The sequence below is a fragment of the Agelaius phoeniceus genome, assembly GCF_051311805.1.
Source record: "Agelaius phoeniceus isolate bAgePho1 chromosome W unlocalized genomic scaffold, bAgePho1.hap1 SUPER_W_unloc_2, whole genome shotgun sequence".
NCBI lineage: Eukaryota > Metazoa > Chordata > Aves > Passeriformes > Icteridae > Agelaius > Agelaius phoeniceus.
The window spans coordinates 2,792,916-2,818,906 of record NW_027509867.1 but is presented as its reverse complement, the minus strand read 5'-3'; the positions used below and the strand labels follow the sequence as shown (position 1 = coordinate 2,818,906).

Below are 25,991 nucleotides of genomic sequence, written 5' to 3'. Positions count from 1 at the left end.
CTCCTTCCTGGGGCCAGACCAGGCTGTCAGGGCTCTGCCCAGGGCCCCAGCCATCCATGAACCAGACAAACCAAACCAGGGGGGATGGTGGCCACCAGTGCTTGCCACACCAGGTCTCCAGCTCAGCTCCAGCCCAAGAGCTGCGTGTTCCCTTCTGCTGACCCCTGCTCAGAGCTACAGGCAGCACAAAACCAGCCTGGTTTGCTTTGCCACTGAGTGCCAAGAGATGTGTGGAGCTGGTACCTGCCAGGCCCCTGGATCCAACTGTGCACGTGGATCTCTCCCATCTTCTAGGGCAGAGGAACACCCTGCACCCAAGGATGGCAGAAAAAGCTCTTCTAAGGACAGCCTGTCCGAGGGTTGCATGGACAAACACCTCTTAATGATATCCTGGCACTCTGGGGAGAGAAACCAGAAATCACCAGTCAGCTGGAGAAGTTGCCCCCCTGTTCCCGTGCCCAGGCCATGCTGGGTGTGCCCAGAGCTGGGCCTAAACTTCCCCATGGATGCTCTGTTTGGAGGAGAGCAGGAGAGCAGGACCTGTGCCACCTCCTCAGCAGCTGCCAGAGTGGGATGCCCACGAGCCCGCTGCTGTCTCCCAGCACTGGGATCCCCCCGTGCCCAGAGATGAGGATCCACCTTGAGAGAGCCAAGATGGGAACAAGATCCGCCCCCGGATGATCTCCTGGCCCCTCCTGAACGGGTGCTTGCCCATGACCAGGTGGCACAGCAGGAGGCCCAGGGACCAGATCGTCGCTGCCTCGCCGTGGTAGCGTTGGTGCTGGATCCACTCTGGTGGGCTGTAGGACAGGGTTCCTGTGGAACACAGACACAGCTCAGCAGGGGGATGCTGCTGCTCCCAGAGCCTGGCCCCAGCATCCCTGGCCATGTGGGGGCTGCCCCACAGGCACACGGGGTGAGCGCTGCCCTCTCGCCAGCACCTGGGACTTGTGTACAAACTCGGGGCTGGAAAAGAAGCCACAGGTGCTGGAAGAGGGCAGCAGAAACCCTGGGAAGGCCCAACCATGACACACAAAGGAGAAACCCACTCAGTGATGGAGAAAACCCACTCTCCTCCCCACCTGCATGGCCCCCAAAAATGTTAATAAGCCAAGGCAAACAAGGGGAGCAGAGCAGTCCAAGCCCTTCCTCGCCTGCACACCAAACCATCCGGGACACGGGGTCAGACCCCCTCTTTGCTACCCCCATGGGGGTTTGTGTCGGGCTGGCTGCCCCAGCTCCAGCCCCAGCCCAGGCCACAGTGGGTGCTGAAGGCTGTCGGCAGGGCTGGCAGCTGGCCCCCCTCACACCCCACCCAAATCAACTCGGCTCCAGCATCAATCCCATCCCGGCTGCAATAGGGGGAAGCCCCAGTGCTGCACCCAGGCTGGGCCATGAGATGCCCAGGAGCATCCCCTGCGAGGGCTCACCTGCAAACTGGGTGTAGGCTGTGTCTTGGAGGAAGGCGCCACAGCCAAAGTCGATGAGTTTCAGCTGCCCGCTGGCCAGGTCGAGCAGGATGTTCTCGGGCTTGATGTCCCTGTGCAGGACCCCGCAGGCGGTGCAGTGCCGCACGGCCTCCAGCACCTGGCGGAACAGCGCCCGCGCCTCCTCCTCCGGCAGGAACCCCCGCTCCGCCAGGAAAGCCGAGAGCTCCTGGCACCGCTCCGGACGCTCCAGCACCAGCAGGAAGCTGTCGGGGAGCTCGAGCCACTCCAGGAGCTGAATGACAGCGGCACAGCCACGGGACACCTTGGCCAGCAGCACGATCTCCAGCGGCGCGCTGCTGCCGTCGGGCTGCGGGAGGAGCACGGTGCCGTCAGTGGGGCTGAGGCCGTGCCGGGGCTCTGGGAGCCCTCAGCCAGCCCGGGATGCTCTGCACGCAGCGCTCAGCCCACGCCCGCTCTCCCCGCAGGGCTCCCGGCGGCTCCCACCCTGCCGGGCCCCGGCTCCTCGCCGCCCGGCCCGGCCCGGCTGCTGCCGCTGGCCCCGCTCACTCACCAGCTCGCCCCAGTGCCGGATGCGATCCCGCGGCACGCGTTTGATGGCCACCTGCGAGCGAGGGAGAGCAGCGGGCTGAGCTTGCCGCCCGTCCTGCCCAGCCCCATCCTCCGCCCTTCTCCTTCTCCTCCTCCCCCTCCGCCCGCCGCCGGCCCCGCCGCTCACCGGGGCGCCGTCCGAGAGCCGCGTCCCCGAGCAGACGCTGCCGAAGCCGCCGCGCCCCAGCAGCGAACCCACTCGGTACCGCTCCTGCAGGGCCTCCTGCGCCTTCCCTGCGGGCGGGACGCGGCTGTCAGCGCTCGGCCCGGGGCCAGCAACGGCCCCCGTGCGCGCCCCGAGCGGCCCAGGCCGGGCATCCCCACCCGCCCCGGGCCCCGGCGGCTCGGGGCCGGCGGCCGCGCTGCCGACCGGTGGAGCTCGGGCCGGGGAAGCCGCCGCAGAGGCGGCGGGAGCGGCAGCGTCGCCTGTGTCCTCCGTGGGCCCCGGGAGGAGCCGGGGTCGGGGCCGGGGCCGGGGCCGGGGCCGGGGCCGGGGCCGGGGCCGGGGCCGGGGCCGGGGCCGGGACTGGACCCTGCGTCGGGTCCGGGGCCGGGCTCGGGCCAGGCGGAGCCGAAGGGCGGCGATGCCGCCCCCGCACACGGCACTGATGCCGGCCCAGCAGCGCCACCGCCAGCACGGCCAGAGCCGGGCGGAGGCGAGAGCGCGGCGGGACGGGCGGGGCCGGGCACGGGGCAGCCCCGCCCGGGGCCGGGGGCGGGCCGGGGGCATGGCCCGGCCCGGCAGGGGAGAGGGAGGCGGGGAGAGGAGAGGGACACCGGGCAAGGGACCCCGAGAGAAGGGTGCCCGACCGAGGGAAAGGGAGAGAAAGAGAAAGAAAGAGAGAAAGAGAAAGGGTTCTCTCGAATATCTGCTTTTGCTGCTGCTGCTGCTGCTGCCGCTGCCGCCGCCGCTGCAACTGAAGCACCGGGGCCGTTCGTCCCCGTGTCCGTTCCCCGCTCGCCCCACGAGCCCCACGTTCGAGCCCCGCGCGCCCCGGGCACAGCCCCTGAGTCTGTCCAAACACGGCAACTTTGCAGCGGTGAGCCCAGGTGCAGAGCCCTGACTCCTGCACACTGGCACAGCAATCCCCTCGCTTGCTGCTCTGCATTGGCCTGGCTGAGGGTCAAACACTGTCGGGCCACCTTCCCTTGCTGTAGGATTCCTACCTGACCCCAGCACTGCACTTACATCTCCAGTCTTGCCTTCCAGTAAAACCAGGGGAAGGAAAACTCTGTGTGGCTCATGGTATTTTCGAGTGTCTAAAAATCACTAAGTCACCGATCTTAGAGGTGCGGTGCATCTGGGATTCCTGGGATGGAGAAGTAGTGCAACATGGAAAAGGGGAGCATTGAAATAAAGGAAAAGATCTTGGATTATTTCATTCATTTTCATTTCCCTTCTGGAAAGCTGTTTCAGTTTTCCAGGAATCTTCTCCTGTCTCTCTTCCCAAGAATTTCTCATGGAGAACAAGGTCAAGCTTCTGTCCCAAGATTTGCCAGCAGGAAATTATGCCACTGGTGAAATTTTCATGATGACTGTTTGTGCTGGCTTAGGGCAAATTTGGCGAGGAAACCTCCAAAAGGGGTCTGTTTTGAAGAGATAGCCAAAAACTCTACAACTTTGTGTAAGTTGTAAAGCCGGTATGTTTATTATTACAGCGCCGGAGGCATGCAGAGATTACTCTCCTTAAAAGGCATGCGTACCTCTGGGAACTTCAGGTCCCTTTTTATCCTCCTCTCAAATACATATCCATACAATTTCACAATAGGTTCATACATATTCATTTTTACAAATTTTGCGTGACATTTGCCACTAGTTCTTCTTTATCAGAAAGAATTCTTAGGTGAGGTTGACCTGCTTTCACAGCAGTCTCTCTGTCTCTTTATCACCCTCTGTCCCGTCCCCCCCTTAGCTCTGTCCTTCACTGAATCAGATTCCCTGAGCCTAGGCTTTGCAGTCAGGCTACATAGCTATGTTTTCTAACCACAGACTCAAAGATGTACATTTCACCTAAATCAAAATGGATTTCTACTCTGGAAAATTTCTGCTCTGTCTCAGAAGCACTCCTCCCTCTGTCCCTCACACGCTGGCCCTGTCTGGCGTTCCTCATCCCTTTCCCCACTGCTCTCCTGCCCTTCCCCTCTGCTAGAAGGTGGACAAAGCTGCCTTGGACAGCAAAGTCGATTGCAGCCAGTGTGAAGAGAACATGGAGGAGCTGGATGAGAGGATGCAGGAGTTGCAGAGCCAGATTTCAGGCCAGGAGCAGCACTGGAACAATACCCAGCAGCAGTTCAGCGATGCAATTGAAGACAAGGGGAGGGGTACCTCGTCCCCACCATGAGGAACTGGCACCTTTGGGACTTGACAGCCTGAGGCAGCATCCCTCTGAGGATCCCCCTCCAGGCTTTTCCCTGGAGAGCTCCATGTCACATCCTGGAGCAGCTGGCTGAGGCTGTGCACCTGTTCACAGCTGGATCGCCTGGAGCTGAAGACTTTCTGTAAATACCTGGAGGACTCCTGGAACAAGAACAGGGAGGAACTCGAGGATAGGCTGTTGCGTGAAAACGCCGCTGGGATTAAGAAGTGAGTGCAATGGAGATTCTGATGGCTTTGGGGACAGCGAAGGCAACTGCTCCTGCCAGGCAGGGCTGTCACACACCATGCCCCTGAGCTGGGTCGTGCCCTGCCCTCCTGGCTGCGCACACGGGGGAGGTTTGGTGCCAGAGAGGGGCTGAAAGCGCTGCAGGGGCTGCTTGGGATGGTGGCATGGGTGCCTGTGCCCTTCACCTGGCATCAGCCAGCACCTTGGGGATGGGGAGAAACAGGCTCAAGAGCCCACGGTTCACCCTGCAATGGCCGTGGCCCTGTGCAGTGAGCTGCCCAGCAGCTGGCTGCTGCAGGGAGCTGCTGCCTGTGTGCTGCAGGGCTGTGGGCCCAGGAGCTCAGCCAGCCCTCTTCCCTCACCCTCCTTAGGCAGCTGCCAGTCCCTTTCTCGTGCCTGTCCTGTGACCGCATGCTCAGCGTGCAGGTTCCTGTCCAGTGAGTAGCACCAGTGCCTCGGGGGCAGCGGGGCTGGCATGGGGGGAGATGGGTGCCAGCAGTGACCCGCTGTGCTGGCACAGGGGGACAGTGTCTGCTTGGGAGGGGCTGATGTGGGGAGCCCCCTCTGCAGCCCTGCCCATCAGCAGGGGCTGTGGGGGCTCATCCCAAGGGCTACAGGCAGCGGGATGCCATGGGCTACAATCCCATGGCTTTGGGGGGGCTGCCTCCAACAGGAACAGGTTCTTTGTCCCCTGTCACACACCTGTGACTCCTGCCCTCCCCAGGTACCCCGAGACACTCCCGTATTTGCAGCCCATGCCCCCCAGCAAGGAGCCACCGCCCAGCCAAAGGTGAGGGCCCTGAGGACACATCCCCAGCACCTGGGGTGCAGAGCAGCCCTGACACAGCAAGGAGGGGTCTGCACCTGGGCTGGGGCAGAGCAGCCTGGGGGGATGGGGCAGGCCAGGGGAGCAGAGGGCAGCTGTGGAGGGCCAGTGCTTGCCCCAGGGCTGGGGGCTTTTGCATTCTGTGCCTTGCACTGCCCTGTCTGGCCCATCTCTCTGTCCCAAGGCTGCTGAAAGCGCATCTGGTGAGCTGCGTCTGTTTGCAGTCTGAGCTCAGGCTTGGAGGGCTGTTGGGGAAGATGAAACAGGAAAGCCTTATAAATATGATTGCCTGGCAAAAGATTTTGAGAATATGGAAACTATAAGTGAGATTGAAATGAAAGCAAGCTTCGAGATCCCTTCGTTACTGAACAACGGGGAAACAACGGTGTGGCCAGCTGAAGGTAATCCCCTTTTGATGAAACAACACCCTCTGCTTGCAGGCGGGTCCAAGGGTCAGAGCAGACCCTGCCAGCTTGGCAGAAGGGGTCCAAAGAGTAGTTTTTAGGGTTTAAAATGTAGCACAGTATGGTAATGTAGTGATTCTAATAGGCTGTATGGAAATGCTATAGGATTTGTATGTTGTACTAGATTGGTTAAGTGAGAATCAGAATATTCAACACAGAAGATGATTTATTTTACTGTAACAGGAACTTAGCTCTTACTTTTCTATGCTCTTAGCTCTTACCTCTTACTCTTACCTCTTGTCTCTTGTCTCTTAGCTCTTGCCTTTTATCCTCATACCCCTTTTACTCTCTTATGCTTTTACTCTCTTACCCTCTCATCCTCCCTACCCCTCTCTTCTCTCAGGCCTGCTCTGAGCTGTGGCTGGCAGCTCCAAGCAGGGCCCTGCACCCACACCCTTTGCAATAAACCATCCATGACCTGGCTTCAGAGATCTCTCGTCTCCGTTCGTCCCGACCGTGCTACCCCCGTCAATCCTACAGACGGGGATTGGGTGCCTCCTGTGAAAGGAGTTCCCAAAACCAATCCCTGCAGCTGGGACAGCCCAGCTCCTGCCAGTTGGTGTCCTGTGCACAGGGACCTGCCTGGTGCCATGGCCAGCACACGTGGCCATGGGGACAGAGCCAGCAGATGCAGCCTGGTGGGATGGGCTTGGGGCTCCTGCAGCAGGTGGACAGGAGCTGGCAGGGACATGCCCCTGCAGGCAGCACTGCCAGTGCCCTCCCTGGCACAGCAGGGTGATGCCTTGCATGCCACAGGGCTGGGCACTGAATGTCCTCTGCCCCATCCCACAGGAGGCCGCTGGTCCGTGCCAGTGTCCCCGAGTGCTGCAGAGCTCTGGGGACCATCAGAGCAGCAGCTCCACCATGCAGAACATCAAGGCTTCCCCACATACAAGTGCACAGCTGCAGTGTCTCCTGGTACACAACAAGGTAGGTGTGATGAAGGTGGGGACACAGAATGGTGACTGAGGCTTGATGGCATTGCTGACTATCCAGGGGGAATCTGTGCCTTCAGTCTCCAGAGAGACCTGAGTTGGATTATTGGGGTGTGCTGGATTGGGCCCTGCATTGCAGCCAGCTGCCCTCTCCTCCTCAGCCCAGTGTGATCCTGCTGCACGGTGATGGACACATCTCGAGGGGCCGTAATGACCAGCATCGTACGGCGATCAGGACACAGGATGCGTCAGGTATGGCCCTGTCAGGGCAAGGGGATCAGTGACGACAGGGGCTGATTATCTGCAGGGTGCCAGCTGGGGGATGAGTAGGGCTCTGTGTACAGAGCTGGGTAATGTGGCGTGGGTATTTTGCGTCTGGGGTAAGAAGAAAAGGGCAGAATGGAGCAGGAGGACTGGCACATGGGGCAGCTGAGCTTGAGCTTGGAGCTGGAGTAACGTGGGAGAATGGCCATGCCCAGCGTGGGACAAGAGCTTGAGTCCTGGTGCGCTGGGGCCAGCACCTGTGGCAGCTCACCCTTGCCCTTCACGCCCAGGCCCTGCCACCTCAGGAGAGCACGGCCAGGCACAGCTCCTCGACAGGTCTCATGGGCCCCAGGGCTCGAGCAGCCTCTGCAGCCCTGCCAGACATCAACAGCCCCCGGCCAGCTGGAAAGGACTCAGCGCCCAGTGCTCGACCTGGGACATCTTGTCCAAAGCGAGAAACGCCTGTGACAATTGTCATAAGGAACTTGACTTTTTACTTGTATATAGTAATTAAGTTAGTTGTATATAGTTTTAGGCTAATAAAAACTGTTAAAATTATAGGCAGAGCCTTGTCTCACAGCCTGTCTCTCCCCGGGCTCCCTGGTGCTCCTTCAGCTCCTTCCCCCCTGCTGTGGCTCTGCCCCCGGGCTGAGCAGATGGAGCCCCGGGCCGGGCCCTGAGGCCGCTGCTGCTGCCGCGGCGCCTGCGGGGCAGCCCTGAGGCTCCGGGCCGGCTGTGGGAGCAGGAGCGGCGCTGCAGAGCCCGCGGCCCTCACGGGCTGCGAGGGCACGGGCAGATGGCCGTGGGGCCCGGCCGGCACTGCCGGCGCTGCTGCTCTCGGCTGCCGCCTGCAATCCTTACAGGCAGCCCTTAGGCCGGCTCAGGAGCCGCTCGGAGCCGTGCCCGAGGGCTGGCCCCGGCCCCCAAGGGCACTTGTCCCTTCATCTCTGCACTGCCACATTCCGAGCTCATTTGTCAGCTTCCTCCTGCCCTTCCTTCCTGCGGGGCAGCGTTAGGGGCTGGCCCAGCGGCTTTCCTCCCGCACGGCTGCAGCCCCTTGCCCACAGCTCCCTGGCGGGAGCCAGAGCTGCTTTGCAGCCGGGCACCCCCGCCGTGTCCCGCAGCCCGGGCCGGCTCCTGCCCGCTGCCGGCGAGGCCCCGCGGCTGGGCCCGGCCATCCCGGGCCAGAGCAGCTCCCTGCCCGGGGGAACACAGGGGGACACGGGGGATGTGAAATACAAAGCTGTGTGTCGTGTCAGGTACACACAGGCAATGTGTGTATTTGTGATTGCGATATGTGTGGAGACCGACAATGGGACAGTTGTGAATTCGATAATAACTGAGGAAAGTAAAGCATGGAAGAAGTCCTTTGAACCCATCTTTTGTTTGCAATTAACCTTGGCTGATTTAGGAGCATTGGCATTAAAGCATTAAGGATGTTGCTTTCTGCTTGTAGTTAATTCTTAAGAGTTCTGCAATAATAACCTTTTGAAGTATAATTTTAGAACATTGCTTGTATCCTTGAAACTATAGCTTTGGAATATATATAATGGAAACATGCTTATCTCATGCTTTAATAAAGCAGAGAAAAACAGCTTGAGAAAGGAAGATGAACACCACCTCAAGGATTAATAGTTTCAACCAAGGGAAGCTTCACATCACTGTTGTTAGATTTATAGTCTCTGCAATTAAAAGGAGGACCCACATCTGGAGAGCTGGACCTCACCAGATGGGATTCGTCTTTCTTCTTTTGCTAACCAGACCACCACCATCTGGGGATACTCCTTTTGGGATACATCCTGAGAAAAACTAAATCACAATAGTGTGTAGAATTGTGACGTAAAAATTTGGAATAGAAACTGCTGATGAGTAAGAATTGGAATAGAAACTGCTGAGAAAGCTGATGAGTACCCCTATAAATACCTGTAAGCCTCAACTATAGGTGTGCAGTTGGAGGGAAAACTTCCCCCACTATACCCAGTGCTGTATTGCTCATACTTTACCATATTAATTAATAAATTGATTGCTGCTTAAATATTGGGCTAGTCAAGTTTCTTATTTATACAATCCATAACTGTAAAAGGAAAACTTCCTGCTGAACTGAAAAAGACTCGATGGAAATCAAGGCAGAGCCATGGTTTGTCAGGACTGGCTGTATACGAATGAGCCCTGTGGTGCATTTGGAGCTGAGCCCTTGAACCTCAGGGCCTGAGAGGACATTGCACAAACCTTTCCAGGAGTCAAAGTCAGAAGAAAACCCCAAAGTGTCTCAAAGCATGAATGGGTCCCACTGAGGACCATCCCAACCAGGCTGCTCATGGACTCCATGGAGGAGACAATTGGAGGCCAGGATGGCACAAAAACTTCTCAGACACTCAGTGTGGAAAGGAGAATCCAAAACACCTTAAAAAACCTTGAGTATCTCAAAGAATTAATGAGCCACACTGAGTGTCAGTGCAAAGCTCTCAAGGGACTCGTTAAAGCAGATAATTGGAGGCCATGATTGCACAAACTTCTCAGAGACTCCAAGGCAAAAGCCAAAGCCAAAGTCCTTTGAAAAAGCTGCAGTCCCTGCAGGGAGCATGAAGGAGCCCCCAGGGCCATTGCTGAGCAAGGCTCCCCAGGGACTCCTTGCAGCAGATCCTTGAGGCCACTGGGATGTGGGCTAGGGGGGGATGCTGAGGGCAGCACAAGGGGCTGACAGTGCCCAGCCTGGCTGGGGCTGTGCCAGGAGGCCCCAGGGCCTCAGGACAAGGTGTCTCCTCCCAGCCCTTGCTGGCACAGACCCTGCTGTGCCCCAGGGCACCAAGACTTGGCTTCTCTTTGTCCCCACCTGTCATCACTGCCTGCAGTTCTCTGCTCTGCCTGGGGCCTGGGGACACTTGCTCAGTCGTGTCCCTCTCTGGGACCCATTAAAAGTCCAAGAAACTTTGGAGTTGGATTCTGCCTTGGAGTTCTGGAGAGGTTTCTTCAGCTGCCTCTCAGGGACTGATGTTCAGGGCCTGAGCACAAAGCCCCAGAGGCTGATTAAAGTCCTTGTGCTGTGTCTGTGCTGCTGAGCTGGGCTGGGCTCCTGGCCCAGAGGCAGCTCCTGCTCACCAAGAAGAGCTTCAAAAGCACATTTCTCTGGATGAGCAGCTCTTGTGCCAGCCCAGCAGGGCTGGGGCACTGCCTGCAGCCAGCCCGGGCACAGCCCAGAGGCACAGAGAGCTTCAATCAGTCAGGGCTGGGAAGGGGCTGAGAAGTGCCTGGGGCACAATCACTGCCAGCCCTTGGCACAGGAACCTCTGGCTGCAGGACAGTGCAGCTGCAGCTCCTGGAGCCATCTCCTGCAGCTGGAACATGCCAATGCCTGCAGAGCCTGTGAGTACATTCTCTGCTTGTCTCTTGTGCAGAGCAGCCAGGGGTGCCCAGGGCTGTCCTGCAGAGCAGGGTCCTGCAGCCCAGGGCGCTGTGCTGGGGCAGGGACTCTGCTGCCTGCCAGGGACAGCTCTCAGCCAGCCCTGGCAGCTGCTCCCAGCACTGGGGGACAAGATCTTGCTGGGAGGAGACAGCTGGTGAGGCTTGGAAGTGTTCTCCTTGTGTGAGGAGGATGCTGCATTGTTCAGGACTGCTCCCAGCATGGCATTTAACTGCAGAACATTTCCAAGTGGATTATACAGGGAGCACAGCAAGGCAGGGGCTGCATCAAAGGGGAAAACCTGCTTTATTAATCTACTGCTCTGGTTTGCAAGGATGGAAAACTGCACATTGATATTAATCTCTCAGTTCAGAATGGAAAAATGAAAACATTTTTTTCTCAGATCTTACTAAATGAGGCAGTGACAGAAATCAGTACAGGGCCCCTAACAGGCAGCATCAGTGTTGCTTTTCCAGCCTCCTCAGGGTTGCTCTGACGTTGCCATCAGAGCCTGCAGAGCCAGAGCTGCCCCTGGGCAGTGCCTGAGCTGGGAGGGCTCTGCAGGGCAGAGCTGAGCCCCCAGGGCTGGGCTGGGCTCTGGCAGCACTGGCAGGGCCCAGCCCTGGGCACAGGGAAGCAGCTGCTGGCAGGGACAGCTCCAGGCAGCAGAGCCCTGGGCAGGCAGTGGGGGAAAGTGTCCCCAGCCTGTGCTGGGATATTTCAAGTCCTCTCCAAACCCAACTATTCCATGATTACTTTTCTTACAGATTCCCATGTGCAGCCGGAGCAAATGTCCAACAGCAGCTCCATCAGGCACTTCCTCCTGCTGGCATTGGCAGACACGCGGCAGCTGCAGCTCCTGCACTTCTGCCTCTTGCTGGGCATCTCCCTGGCTGCCCTCCTGGGCAACGGCCTCATCATCAGCGCCGTAGCCTGCGGCCACCACCTGCACACGCCCATGTTCTTCTTCCTGCTCAACCTGGCCCTCGCTGACCTGGGCTCCATCTGCACCACTGTCCCCAAAGCTATGCACAATTCCCTCTGGGACACCAGCAACATCTCCTACACTGGATGTGCTGCACAAGTCTTTCTGACTTTCTTCTTCCTTGGATCAGAGTTTGCTTTCCTGACCATCATGTGCTACGACCGCTACGTGTCCATCTGCAAACCCCTGCACTACGGGACCCTCCTGGGCAGCAGAGCTTGTGCCCACATGGCAGCAGCTGCCTGGGCCAGTGCCTTTCTCTATTCACTGCTGCACACAGCCAATACATTTTCCCTGCCCCTGTGCCATGGCAATGCCCTGGGCCAGTTCTTCTGTGAAATCCCACAGATCCTCAAACTCTCCTGCTCCAAGTCCTATCTCAGGGAACTGGGGCTTCTTGCTGTTAGTGGCTGTATAGGACTTGGTTGTTTTGTGTTCATTGTTTTCTCCTATGTGCAGATCTTCAGGGCTGTGCTGAAGATCCCCTCTGAGCAGGGACGGCACAAAGCCTTTTCCACCTGCCTCCCTCACCTGGCCGTGGTCTCCCTGTTCCTCAGCACTAGTATATTTTTGTATTTGAAACCCTCCTCCATGTCCTCGCCATCCCTGGATCTGGCCCTGTCAGTTCTGTACTCGGTGGTGCCTCCAGCCCTGAACCCCCTCATCTACAGCCTGAGGAACCAGGAGCTCAAGGCTGTAGTGTGGAGACTGATGACTGGATGCTTTCAGAAACATTAAACTGCTGACCAATTTCTGAAAATCACTTCTAATAAAAGTCATCTTAGATACTACATGTTGGTTTAATTTTGGAAGTTCTTTCTCTTTTTATTTTAGGTTTTTAATCTTTTCCACAAATAAATGTCATTGTTTGTACCATTTCTCATTTTGTTTCTCTCCACCTTCCCTGTGGCCACAGACTCTGTCAATGAGGGGTTGTGCTCTTGGTGTATTTAAAGGAACTACAGGATGTCCCAGCAGAGTTTTCTGCAGAGATGCCCTTGTGTTGCCTTCTCTGGAGCTGCAGCAGCAATGTCTGTGTGCAGAGCTGGGGCAGATCAGTGCTGGCCCAGCAGCTGTGCCCAGCAGCAGCAGCAGCAGCAGCACTTGGTGTTGCCAGTGCTGCTGCTGTGGCCCTGCCCCGCTGCCCTGGTGGCCCTGGTGTTGCTGCAGGGCCTGAGTGCTCTCGGGGCCGGGCACAGCCCTGGGGGTGGCAGTGCCGGGGCTGCAGCAGGGACAGGCCCTTTAATATAAATCACCTTTGATAATTCTTTTGTGTTTGGTTTTGGGTTTTTTCTTTTTTTCCATGTTTCAGTTTTTTAATATTGTCCTAAAGAAAAGCCATTGGTTTTGTCATTTCTTATTTTGTTTCTCTCCTTCTTCCCTATGGCCAAAGATTGTGTCGGTGAGGGGCTGCACTCTGTGTGGTTTAAAGGAACTAAAGGATCTCCCAGCAAAGTTTTTTCCAGAGATGCCCTTGTGTTGCCTTCTCTGGAGGGAGCTGCAGCAGTAATGTCTGTGTGCAGAGCTGGGGGCAGATCAGTGCTGGCCCAGCAGCTCTGCTGCTGCTGGCCACACCATTCCTGATCCAGGCCAGGAGCCTTTGGCCTGCTTGGCCACCTGGGCACACTTCTGGCTTATGTCCAGCCTGCTGTCCATCAGTCCCTGCAGGTACCTTTCGGCCTGGCTGCTGTCCTGGAACTCTGTCCCCAGCCTGTAGCACTGGGGCCAAATATCAGGGCCTGGCACTTGGACTTGTTAAACCTTGTTGGATTCAGCCCCTGGATCCAGCCTGTCCAAGTCACTCTGCAGAGCCCTCCAACTCTCAAGCAGATCAACACTCACATCCAGCTTGGTGACATTTGCAAAGATGTGTTTGGTTCCATGGGGCCCCTCAGTGTCACAATGGCCTCTTTGTTACATCAGGCCCTGCACTGTCACACTGATCTCCTTGGTTCCATGGGGCCTCAAAATGTGACAATGGTCCCCTTGGTTCCATGGGGCCCCAGGGTGTCACAATGGCCCCATGGCCACATGAGGTCCCACACTGTCACCATGGTCTCTGTGGATCCACAAGTCCCCTCAGTGTCACAATGGACTCCTTGTTTCCACAAGGCCACACAGTGTCACAACGTTCTTCCAGATTCCTTGAGGCCCCATCGTGTCACAGTGGCCCCTTGGTTACACAGGATCCTGCAGTGTCACAATGTCCCCTTGATTCCATGAGGCCCCACAGTGTCAGAACGGCCCCTTGGTTCCACTGGGCCCTGCAGTCCCCCAATGGTCTCCTTGGTTTTGCAGTGTCAAAATGGTGAAACCCCTTGGTTACACAAGGCCCTTGAGTGTCACAATGGCCTCTGTGGTTCCACGAGGACCCAGAGTGTCACGGGGCACTCCCTGGTTCCATTTGGCCCCAGAGCACCACCATGGACCCCTGGTTCTGTGGGGCTGCACGGTGTCACCATGGTCCTCTTAGTTCCACGAGGACCTGCAGTGTCACAATGGCCCCAGAGTGTCCCAATCATCACAGAATGACAGAATCAAATAGGCTGGAAAAGACCTTTGGGATCATCAAGTCCAACCAATGCCCTGATACTGCCTTGTCACCCAGACCATGCCACTGAGTGCCACTGCAGAGGGACAGTGACTCTGCCACCTCCCCCCTGGCCAGCCCATTCCAGTTCCCACTCACCCTTTCTGTGAAGAACTCCTTCCTATTGTCCAGCCTGAGCCTCCCCTGGTGCAGCTTAAGGCTGGGTCTTCTTGTCCTGCCCTCCAGCAGATCCACACTCACACCCAGCTTGGTGCCATCTGCAATTTGTGAATGCTGGACTCGATCCCCTCACCCAGATCATCAGTGAAGATATTAAACAGGACTGGGCCCAGCACAGATCCCTGGGGACAGCACCAGTGCCTGGACACCAGCTGGGTGCAGCACCATCCCCACCACTCTCTGGGCCCAGCCTCCAGCCAGCTCTTAAATCTCCCAGCCAGGAGGGAACCTGCCCAAGCCGTGGGCTGCAGCTTTTCCAGGGAATGCTGTCAGAGACAGAGTCAAAGGCTCTGCTGGAGTCCAGGCACACAACATCCACAGCCTTTCCCACATGCACAGGTGGGTCACCTGGGCATAAAAGGAGACCAGGTTGGTCAGGCAGGACCTGCCAGCCCTAAATCCACGCTGGCTGGCTCTGATCCCTGGGCCATCCTGTGGGTGCCCTGTGGTGGCACTCAAGGTGATCTGTTCCATAACCTTGCCAGGCACCCAGGTCAGGCTGACAGGCCTGGAGTTCCCCAGCTCCTCCTTCCAGCCCTTCCTGGGGATGGGCTCACACTGGCACCTCCAGTGCTCTGGGACCTCCCTGCTGAGCCAGGACTGATGGTAAATGATGGAGAGCAGCTTGGGGAGCTCATCCACAGCTCCCTCATCCCCCTGGGATGAATCCCATCTGATCCCATACACCTGTGAGCGTCTGAGTGGCTCAGCAGGTCAGCAGCTGCTTCCTCCTGGATTCCAGGGGGCTGTTCTGCTCCCTGTGCCCATCTACCAGCTCAGGAGAACACTTGTCCTGAAAGGAAATCTGTCCTATATTGAAAATTGTGACAAAAAAGTGTAAAGTAGCTTAGCCTTTTCCTTATTTTTAGTTACTGTATTCCCCACTGCAGTCAAAAAAGGGTAGAGGTTCTTCATACCTTATCATTTGATATTAATTTATGTATAGAAATATTTTCTATTGTTTTTCACAGAAGTGGCCAGGTTAAGCTCTAATTGAGCTTTCACATCTCAACTTTTCTTTCTGCATAACCTGACAACATCCTTAAACACTTCCTATGTAGCCTGACATTCTGTCAAAAGTTCATGCATCCTTTTCTTTCCCGAGTTCCCAGAAAAGCACCATGTGGAGCCAGGCCAGTCCTTTTCCTCACCAGCTCATCTTTTGCCATCCTGGGACAGGCTGCTCCTTCCCCCTTAAGATTACTTTCTTGAAATGTGTCCATCCTTCCTGGACCCCTTTTATTTAAAGGGCTCTTTCTCTTTAAAAAAGTCAGTACCTGATTTTAAATTCCCCAAATCTGCATCCTAAATAGGCCAAAGTCTGCCCTTCCTAATTCCAGCGCAGAAGTTTTGTTGCTGCCTCTCCTTCTTTCACAGAACATTGAAAACTTGATTATTTCATGGTCACTGTGCCCCAGGCAGCCTCTGAGCCCCACATCTGCCCCCAGCCCTTCTCTGTTTGTGAACAGCAGCAGACAGAGCTTTCCTTGGCAGTGGGAGTGTTACCAAAAATTCAGTAAAACAGAAAACTTCTTAACACCAGTGAAGCATTAAAAAGCAGCATTCTTTATTCAGCTGGATGCACAGGGGAGAGCTCCTCCCAAAGCTGTGCATGCTGAGTACAGGAAAGTTTCTGTTTATTTTCTGTATTTTGCACACATATTCATTGATTGTCCTGGACTAAACATACATATGATAATCAATTCCCAAAATCATTAACATATTTCCCCTCCCCTTTACCCATGTGTTCTTCTGTCCTGGGGGTCTCTCTGGTGGTCCCTGGTGGTCATGGACCCCAATGTTCCAGTGGGCCTGGCTGAGCTGGCAGGACCCTGAGGCTGCTGAACTTCCAGTTCCCCTTCTCACACAATGGGCCTTGTGTGGTTTCCATAGGCCTGGGGATGTGGAGAACAAGCTCCAGGTGTCAGCTCACCTGGTGTAGGCAATTGATCATCTGGTAACATGAGGTCAGAGAGTAGGTTGTGACATCACAGGGCAGACATCTGACATCACAGAGCAGACTATGACATCACTGAATTGGCTGTGGCATCAGAGACCAGCTGTGTGACATTAGAGAATGGGCTGTGACATCCCAGAGGGGCTGTGTGACATCCCAGAGGGGCTGTGTGCCATCCCAGCAGGGCTGTGTCAGGTCACTGGGTTGCTCACTCTGCCCCAGCTCCCCCTCACAGTTTCTCCCAACAAGTCCAATGCTGTCCATGCCCAGCAGGGTCCCTGTCCCCCGGGATCCCCCCGGCCCACCTGGAGCCACAGCCTCCACCAAAGGATGTTCCACAGGATCCACCCCAGAGCCTGACACAGGGACAAGGGGCCAGGGCTGTGTGACCAGGACATCAAGGACGGGGATTATCCAGGTCACTGTGGCCTGGGTTGGGTTGCCCAGGGCAGGAAAGATGTCTGGCAGCTGGAGCAGGGTCTGGGAAGGGCCTCCAAGGTGGGGCTGGAGCCCTTGGGCTGTGAGCAGAGGCTGAGGGAGCTGGGCTTGTCCAGCCCAGAGCAGGGAAGGCTGAGGGGCTCCTCATCCCAGCCTGGCAGTGCCAGCGAGGAGGGGATGGGGAACACAGAGCCAGGCTCTTCACCGGTGGCCTGGTGGGAGACAAAAGCCAATGGGTGGAAGGGGAAAGAGGGGAGATCAGCCAGGACCAGAGGAGATGAAATGAGTCAGGCTGGTTTCAGCATTTCCTCAACACCAAGAGCAGCCTGACCTCCCTTCTCCATCCACCACTGACAGCTTTGCAAATCAGGAATTGTTGGAGCTGTTTTGCCCCCACTCCTGGACGAGCATCCTGATACAAGAACTAAATTGTGTTTATATCTGTCACAGAACCATGTTTTGTCTAAAATTAATTTTAGTATGTAAATCACTTGTGGATGGTGGAGTCATCAGATGCTGCTGGGACGTTGCACATTGCTCAGGGAAGAGTGAGATTGTTATTAAATTGTGTCCTGTTCAACTGTGGTCTGTTGGCCATGAAGAGAAACTTTCTGTGCCTCTGAGTCTCACCAGTTCCTGACCCCCAAAGGACACAAACCTGATGAGTTGTGGTTCCTGCTCCAGTGGTGGCACTTGGGCATCCCTCCATAGCCAGAGCAGAGCTCCCTTGTCCCAGAGAGTCCCTGGCAATGCAGGGATGAAGGAAACAGGACAGGCTGTGGGGAACAGGGGCAGGGCAGAGCAACGGAGAATGACTTTTGCATTTGATGGAGCTGTGCCTTCCCTTGGCTTTGTTGGCTGACAAGAAATGAACATCCCTCTGTGCCTTGAGCAGCTCCTTCTCCAAGGAAAGCAGGTGGGAGTTGGAGCCAAGGAGCTGAGAGCTGCAGGTGCAGACTGGGCTGGAGGGAGCTGAGATTTGCACAAGGCTGCTCTGAGTGCCAGGGCTTGGATGGGGGAAATGGTGGGGTGGGGGTAGGGACAGAGTCTGATTGATTGTCAGCCAGGAAGAGTCTTGATTTTCATATCTATTCCAACTGCATGAGGAGGTACTTGGATTCAGTGTCAATTGGAGACTACACATATCAATTTATGATCAGAAAAAAAAACCCTAAACAGGACCTAAAAAATCTTTGCTCACTGTCTTTTTAAATAGAACATATTCAATTTGAATACACTACTGCAATCTGTCTAAGTAACCACAAATGATTTGAAAATTAAAATCAAATGATTCCCAGAGGCTTGGCTTGTTCAGGTGTTCTGAATGTTCATGAGCCCTGGGACACTGAATTCCTGCACTGAAGAGCTGAAGGCTGAACAAGCCTCTGGGGCAGTGAAATTCAGCAGCAGCCTCCAAGTTGCTGAGGATGTCAGCAGCCCCCAGTGAGGCCATCCCTGCCCAGAGACCGTGGGGGAATGGGCAGACAAGGAGAGCGTCCCTGGGGCTGGGGCAGCACAACTCAGAGGCACCAGCGGCTCCAGCTGGGCAATGGAGTGTGGAATGTGGCTGGGAAAGCCCTGCCTGGGCTGGGCCAAGCAGCACACACAAGCCCTGACCCCCATCCACTAAAAAACTCTCTCAAGGAGACATTTAAGAGGAATTACAATTGTTTGTGTACCCTGAGTTGAAAACACTGGAGAAATATTGACAAGAAATTCTCAGGAGCTCAAAACAACCAAGCAGCCTTTACTGGCAACTTTAGAAAATCAAAGAAATTTTCGCAAAAGGTTTAATAGGACATTCAATTAACAAAACAACACTTCTCAAAGCATTAATTTGGCCCATTCAACTTCACAAAGTCTAAGCCTGTTCAATTTCATGTTAATCAAAATTTGCAAGAGGACAAAAATAGAAGAAGTATTTTTCTTTCTCTCTCTCAAAGAGATAGAAAGACAAATAAGATTCAGAGAAGCACACACACAGCTACCAGCTCCTGGATTCCAGTGCTGTTCAGATGGAAATTCCAAGAGGAGGCAGGGTCAAGATGTGTTCTTGCCTTGTGGTCAGCCTTCAATAGCCCTTGGTCTTCCTGGGCCCTTCCCCCAGGTGGGGCTTGGGCTCATTTGGTCCCTCAGGAGCTGGGCTGGGGCTGCAGAGGTGGCTGTGGAGCATTGCCTGTGCTGTGCCAGGGACTGGCAGCCACTGCTGGGCTGGGATAGAGGCTCTGGGGGGATTGGGGTTCCAGGGCAGGGCAGGGCTGGGCTTCCAGGGCAGGGCAAGGCTGGACCTGCCCCTTCCTCCCCCACATATGAAATGTTTTGGGACAACAATCTCCTCCAGGCTGTCACAGTAAGGCAATGTTGGAGGTGGAATTTAATTCTGGCCATGGGCACATAGACAAGAAGGACAGTCCTTTTCCATAGGAAGGAAAGCACAGAGCCCCAGTGTTTGGAAGGCAGGTGAGCGCCTAAGTAGGCCACGGCCAGGCAGACTTGTCAGGAATGGCAGATTTTGTCTGGGAGCAGTCTTTCAATTTAGGGAATTTTGAAGGTGGAAACCCAGTCTCAGCCATGGGCACCTGGAGAAGCAGGACAATTCTTTCCCATAGGAATGAAAGCATGGAACTTTCCCCAGTGTTTTGGGGACAGATGAGAGGTGACCATTGTGAAACCGTTGCCAGCCAAACCTGTCCTGACAATATTCCTATTGGAACAATCCCTGGATATAAGGAAATTTGGAAGTGAAATCTCAAATCTGGCAAGGGTGCCTGGAGAAGAAGGACAGTTCTTTTCCATAGGAAGGAAAGCTCGGAGCCCCAGTGCTTCAACAGCAGATGAGTGTCGTGGTTAAGGGCAAATTTGGAGGAGAATTTCCAAATTAGGGCTCCTCCAGTAAGCAAACCCACACAGCCCCTCCCCCCAACCGGTTCGGGAAGGATTCCTCGGAGAGGAGTGGAAAGAAGCTGTTTATTTAACAGGCACAGCACCCCCAGCACACAAAATGAACAATTCTGGATGACACCGCTCTGAAAAAAGATGACAAATTCAGAAAGTCTCTCTGGGGGTGGTCACTCTGTTCTCAGTCCCTCCGGCGCTGGGGCAGCTGCTGCAGGCCACAAGGTGCAGGATCTTGGTGTTTCTCAGGTCCCAGTCCGGAGCAGGTTCAAAATGGTCAGAAAAAGGAAAGGAGAAACAGTCCAGGAAGAAATTGGACAGTTTAGCTGAACTAGCTGAAGAGCAAAAGCAAGCAGAAGCGAAGCAAGCAAGAGCGAGAGAGCCAAAGCAAAAAGCAAAAGCAGAAAAAGCAGCAAAAGCAAAAGCTGCAGTCTCTGTGTCCTGCCAGGCTGATAAGAAAACCAAAACAAAACTTTCCCTCTTCAGAGCTGGTCTTAAAGGTACAGAACATAATATCCAACATTAACAGAACACATGAATGGGGATACAAGCATCATAACATCACCCTAGGACATTCCACCCCTTATCCCCATATCATCAACATACTACCACACATCATGCATTTATTCACACAAAATTTCCATCTGCTCCCCCACAATTTACAAGCAACACCCATCATGCCCTCATCACATCCCCACACTGGACCACTGAATCCAGGCCCTATACTACAGAGCGGCAGGATTTCACCCCTTTCACTTTACTCACTCAAAGCTGCATCTATCACTTGCTCAGACCTTCGACACTTGCACATTTCCTTCTCCATCTTCCACTTGCCCAGACCTTCAGCACTTACACATTTCCTTCTATCTCATGTCTGTATGGTTTAATGTACAGACAATGGCAGTAACATCCAACAAACAGTGATATTGCATATCATTCTCACCCCACAATCAGATCTCCCTATGGTACACATCGTGTTGTTCCATCTCTTTGCATTATCCACCATGTGCAACCTGGTCCCTGAGCAAAGACAACCCCACAAATGGGTTTGTCTGTACTCAAGGCAGAATTGACCCACACATTCTTCCCTAACAAACCTCTGATATGCACCACTGGGACTTTATCTCCATCTGGTTTATTCAGGGACTCAGACTGGGCAGGACCTGCTCGGTTGGTGGAACCTCGGGTGTTAACTATCCAGGTGGCCTTTGCTAAATGCTGCTCCCAATTTTTGAAAGATCCCCCACCCAAAGCTTTCAGCTGGGTTTTTAGTAGTCCATTGCACCTCTCCACTTTGCCTGCAGCTGGTGCATGGTAGGGGATATGGTACACCCACTCAATGCCATGTTCCCTAGCCCAGGTGTTGATAAGGCTGTCCTTGAAATGAGTCCCATTGTCTGACTCAATCCTCTCAGGGGTTCCATGTCTCCACAGGACCTGCTTTTCAAGGCCCAGGATGGTGTTCTGGGCAATAGCATGAGACACAGGGTAGGTTTGCAACCATCCAGTGGTGGCTTCCACCATGGTCAGCACGTAGCGCTTGCCCTGGCGTGTCTGGGGCAGTGTGATGGAGTCAATCTGCCAGGCCTCCCCATACTTGTACTTGGACCCCCGCCCACCATACCATAGGGGCTTCACTCGCTTGGCCGGCACACGTCTCACAGTCATGGATGACCTGAGAAATACTGTCCATGGTTAAATCCACCCCTCGGTCTCTTGCCCACTTCTAGGTGGCATCTCTGCCCTGGTGGCCTGAGGCATCATGGGCCCATCGAGCTAGAAATAACTCTCCCTTGTGTTCCCAATCTAGGTCTATCTTTGACACCCCTATCTTTGCTGCCTGGTCTACCTGGTTGTTGTTTTGGTGTTCCTCATTGGCCCAACTCTTGGGGACATGGGCATCTACATGGTGGACCTTCACAGGTAGCCTCCCTACCCTGGTAGCAATGTCTTTCCACTCTTCAGCAGCCCAAATTGATTTTCCTCTATGCTGCCAGTTGGACTCATTCCACCTCTCCAGCCATCCCCACAGAGCATTGGCTACCATCCATGAATCAGTGTAGAAGTAGAGCTTCGGCAACTTCTCTCTTTCTACAATGTCCAGGGCCAGCTGAATGGCTTTGAGTTCTGCAAGTTGGCTTGATCCACCTTCTCCTTCAGTGGCCTCTGTGACCTGTCGTGTGGGGCTCCATACGGCTGCTTTCCACTTCCGGTTCATCCCTACGATGCGACAGGAACCGTCAGTGAAAAGAGCGTAGCGCGTTTCCTCTGGGGGCAGTTGGTTATATGGAGGAGCCTCTTCAGCCCGTGTCACTGGTTCTTGCTCTTCATCTGTGACACCAAAATTCTCACCTTCGGGCCAATTTGTAATTACCTCCAAACTCCCAGGGCGATTCAGTTTACCTATACGGGCGCTGTCTCTGTCCCTCTGGGAGCCTCTCAGGAACCCTGGGCCAGTCCCGAGTCGGCAGACACCAGGGGCAGCACCGACACGGCGACAGTGGGGAGACACTCTCTGTGCCCCGAGGGTACTGAGGGCACCTGGGCTGGGCGCCTGTGCAGCACAAGAGACACCAGAGACATCGGTAGAAGATAAAGGGCCGACTCTTAGCAGGGGTTAATCCAAGGTTTTATTCTAGGAGTCCCAAAGGAGCCCCTGCACCTCAGGGGCCTCCTGCCCACAGCCCCGGGAGATGTGCCAAGGTTACATTTAAAGGGAGGTGGAAACCCAAAGTAGATAACATTTTACTAACCAAGAAGTGACCCTAAGGGATGGGTACTGGGGGATGGACATTTAGGACAGCGTATGGGGCAGGGCTTGGGGGGCTGACCCCTGGCCTCTGGCTGATCACTCGACATCCTGGAACGAAGCTTCTGGATGGAGGGGATGGGATGCTGAGTGATTGACAGAGAGCCAGGGTGGGGGTTTGGGGATGATCTCAGCAAGGGAAAGGGAGTACACAGGTAAAGGGAGGGGGGTACCATCTGGGATGAACCATTTGGGAAAAATATGGGGATTCAAAAACAAAACTATTACAAAATATTACAAAGTATAAAAACACACTACAACACACCACCCAGATCTGGTGTTTGCTGGCACTGCCAGCGCTCAGATCCAGCAGTTTCCCAGTGGCAGCACAGCCCAAGTCCAGCAGTTTCCTGGCACAGAAAGACAAAACCCGGCAATTTTCTGGTGATAGCACCGGCACCACCCCGATCTGCGGTTAGCTGGCACTGCCAGTGCCCAGATCTGGCAATTTCCCTGTGCCACCACAACCCGAATGCAGCAATTGTCTGGCAAGGAAAGCCAAAACCCAGCACAGCCCAGATCTGGTGTGTTGGGGTTGGTTTAAAAGAAGAGGGAGACCTTGGCTTAAGGCCGTGGGAAAACCCTCTTTAGTCAGGGTCAGCAGGAGCTCCCGCCCATAATCCTCTTGTTCAGTTATGCAGATTGTTACTAGAAAGTTCTGAGTTCTCTTTGCTACCATTGGTTACTTTTTACTGCAAAAATTGTAATATTCTTAATCCTTCCTTTCTCTTGGATCCTTTCCTCAGATCCCACCTTAACCCCTCCCCATAAATAAATGGATAAATATCCCTGCTAGACCCTGGACCCAGGCTTTTTTCTGCTTTGCTCTCTCTACTGTGCACGCCGTCCTGTTTGTTGTGTTTGCCTTCATTAAAGTTCTGTTTCCAGAGCACCAGATGAAAGCAGTCTCTGTCTGTAAAGTGGCCAGAGCTGGTTCTCAGGGAAACCACTGGTCAATGGTCTGGACAAGGGCCAGAAGGTTTCACTGGTGTTTGCTGGCACCACCAGTGCCCACATCTGGAAATTTCCCTATTCTGACACAGCCCAAGTGCAGCAGCAATTTACTGGCACAGAAATCCAAAACCCGGCAACTTTCTGCTACTGGCTCTGGCACTGCCCACATCTTGTGTTTGCTGCGCCAGTGCCCAGATTTGGAAATTTCCCGGTGCCAGCGGAGCCCAAATCCAGCAGATTTCTGTCACTGGCAACGACACCACCCAGATCTGGTGTTTGCTGGCAGCGCCAGTGCCCAGATCTGAAAACTTCCTGGTGCTGGCAGAGCCCAAGTCCAGTGATTTGCTGGCACAGAAAGCCAAAATTTGGAAATCTGCAGGTTCTGGCTCCAGCACCATCCAGATCTGGTGTTTGCTGGCAGCGCCAGTGCCCAGATCTGAAAACTTCCTGGTGCTGGCACAGCCCAAGTCCAGTGATTTGCTGGCACAGAAAGCCAAAATTTGGAAATCTGCAGGTTCTGGCTCCAGCACCATCCAGATCTGGTGTTTGCTGGGACCGCCAGTGCCCAGATTTGGAAATTTCCCAATGCCTTCACAGCCCAGGTCCAGCAATTTGGTTTTAGCTAGCTTAGGCAGAGAAGTTCCTGGGACTGTGACTTTCCTTTTTCTTGGAACTGTTTAAACCTGCTCTGGACTGAAAACCCAGAAAAATACCAGCAGCTCACACCTGTGGCCCACTGAGCTCTGGGATGCTGCATTCCAGCACCAGAGGGACTTAGAAGAGACCGAGTGAGCCAACTACAACCCACAAAAAGGACTTTCTGAATTTGCCATCTCTTCAGCACTATCAGAGGTTTCATTTAATATTATTCATTTTTCATGCTTGTGAATACTTTACTTGTTAAATAAACTGGGGTTTTTTCACTTTTCTCGAGGGAAGTCTTTTCCTGAACTAGTAGGGGGAGGGGCTGCTTGAACTTGCTTTCTAGACGGATCCCTTTTGGAGGTTTCCTCACCAAATTTGCCCTAAGCCAGCACAAACAGTCATCATGAAAATTTCACCAGTGGCATAATTTCCTGCTGGCAAATCTTGGGACAGAAGCTTGACCTTGTTCTCCATGAGACATTCTTGGGAAGAGAGACAGGAGAAGATTCCTGGAAAACTGAAACAGCTTTCCAGAAGGGAAATGAAAATGAAAGAAACAATCCAAGATGTTTTCCTCTATTTATTTCTATGCTCCCCTTTTCCATGGTGTACTACTTCTCCATCCCAGGAATTCCAGATGCACCACACCTCTAGGATCGGTGACTTAGTGATTTTTAGACACTCAAAAATAACCATGAGCCTCACAGAGTTTTCCTTCCCCTGGTTTTACTGGAAGGCAACACTGGAGATGTAAGTGCAGTGCTGGGCTGAGGTAGGAATCCTACAGCAAGGGAAGGTGGCCCGACAGTGTTTGACCCTCAGCCAGGCCAATGCAGAGCAGCAAGCGAGGGGATTGCTGTGCCAGTGTGCAGGAGTCAGGGCTCTGCATCTGGGCTCACCGCTGCAAAGTTGCCGTGTTTGGACAGACTCAGGGGCTGTGCCCGGGGCGCGCGGGGCTCGAACGTGGGGCTCGTGGGGCGAGCGGGGAGCGGACACGGGGACGAACGGCCCCGGTGCTTCAGTTGCAGCGGCGGCAGCGGCGGCAGCAGCAGCGGCGGCAGCAGCAGCGACAGCAGCAAAACAGATATTTTAGATCTTTCTTTCTTTCTTTCTCTTTATCTTTTTATTTCTCTTTCTCTCCCTTTCCCGCGGTCGGGCACCCTTCTCCCGGGGTCCCTTGCCCGGCGTCCCTCTCCTCTCCCCGCCTCCCTCTCCCCTGCCGGGCCGGGCCATGCCCCCGGCCCGCCCCCGGCCCCGGGCGGGGCTGCCCCGTGCCCGGCCCCGGCCGTCCCGCCGCGCTCTCGCCTCCGCCCGGCTCTGGCCGTACTGGCGGTGGCGCTGCTGGGCGGGCGTCAGTGCCTGGTGCGGGGGCGGCATCGCCGCCCTTCGGCTCCGCCTGGCCCGAGCTCGGCCCCGGACCCGACGTGGGATCCAGTCCCGATCCCGGCCTCGGCCCCGGCTCCTCCCGGGGCCCGCAGAGGACACAGGCGGGGCGGCCGCTCCCGCCGCCTCCGCTGGGGCTTCCCCGGCCCGAGCTCCGCCGCTCGACAGCGCGGCCGCCGGCCCCGAGACTCCCGTGCCGCTTTCCAAAGAGCGAACGCCTGGGCATGGCCGGCCCGGGGCGGCTGAGGGGCGCTCGGGGGCCGTTGCTGGCCCCGGGCCGAGCTCTGACAACCGCGTCTCGCCCGCAGGGAAGGCGCACGACGCCCTGCAGGAGCGGCACCGGCGGGGTTCGCTGCTGGGCCGCGCTCCAGTCACAAACATGGAGCAGAGAGCGCCGAGAGTGCGCAAGGTGGTCTGGCTGGATCAGAAGGAGGAGGACGAAGGCCCTGGAGCTGCCCCAGCACAGGGGACCGAGGCGGTGCCGTTCCATCCACCGCAGGAGGGTGAGTGGCAGAGCTGGGCTGCAGGGCTGGAGCCTGCAGCCAACTTGGCCCCATCCCATCCCATCCCATCCCATCCCATCCCATCCCATCCCATCCCATCCCATCCCATCCCATCCCATCC

At 55.3% G+C, this 25,991-nt stretch overlaps 1 protein-coding gene across 1 annotated transcript; it reads right to left on the bottom strand.

The window, feature by feature from the left end:
• Positions 1–290: 290 nt before the first annotated feature.
• Positions 291–3,737, bottom strand: LOC129132372 (serine/threonine-protein kinase pim-1-like). Its single transcript, XM_077172898.1, is given in 7 exon segments — positions 291–329; positions 331–398; positions 640–816; positions 1,431–1,797; positions 2,002–2,052; positions 2,167–2,401; positions 3,697–3,737. Coding segments are annotated over 7 exon segments (978 nt in total).
• Between the last annotated feature and the right edge of the window lie 22,254 nt (positions 3,738–25,991).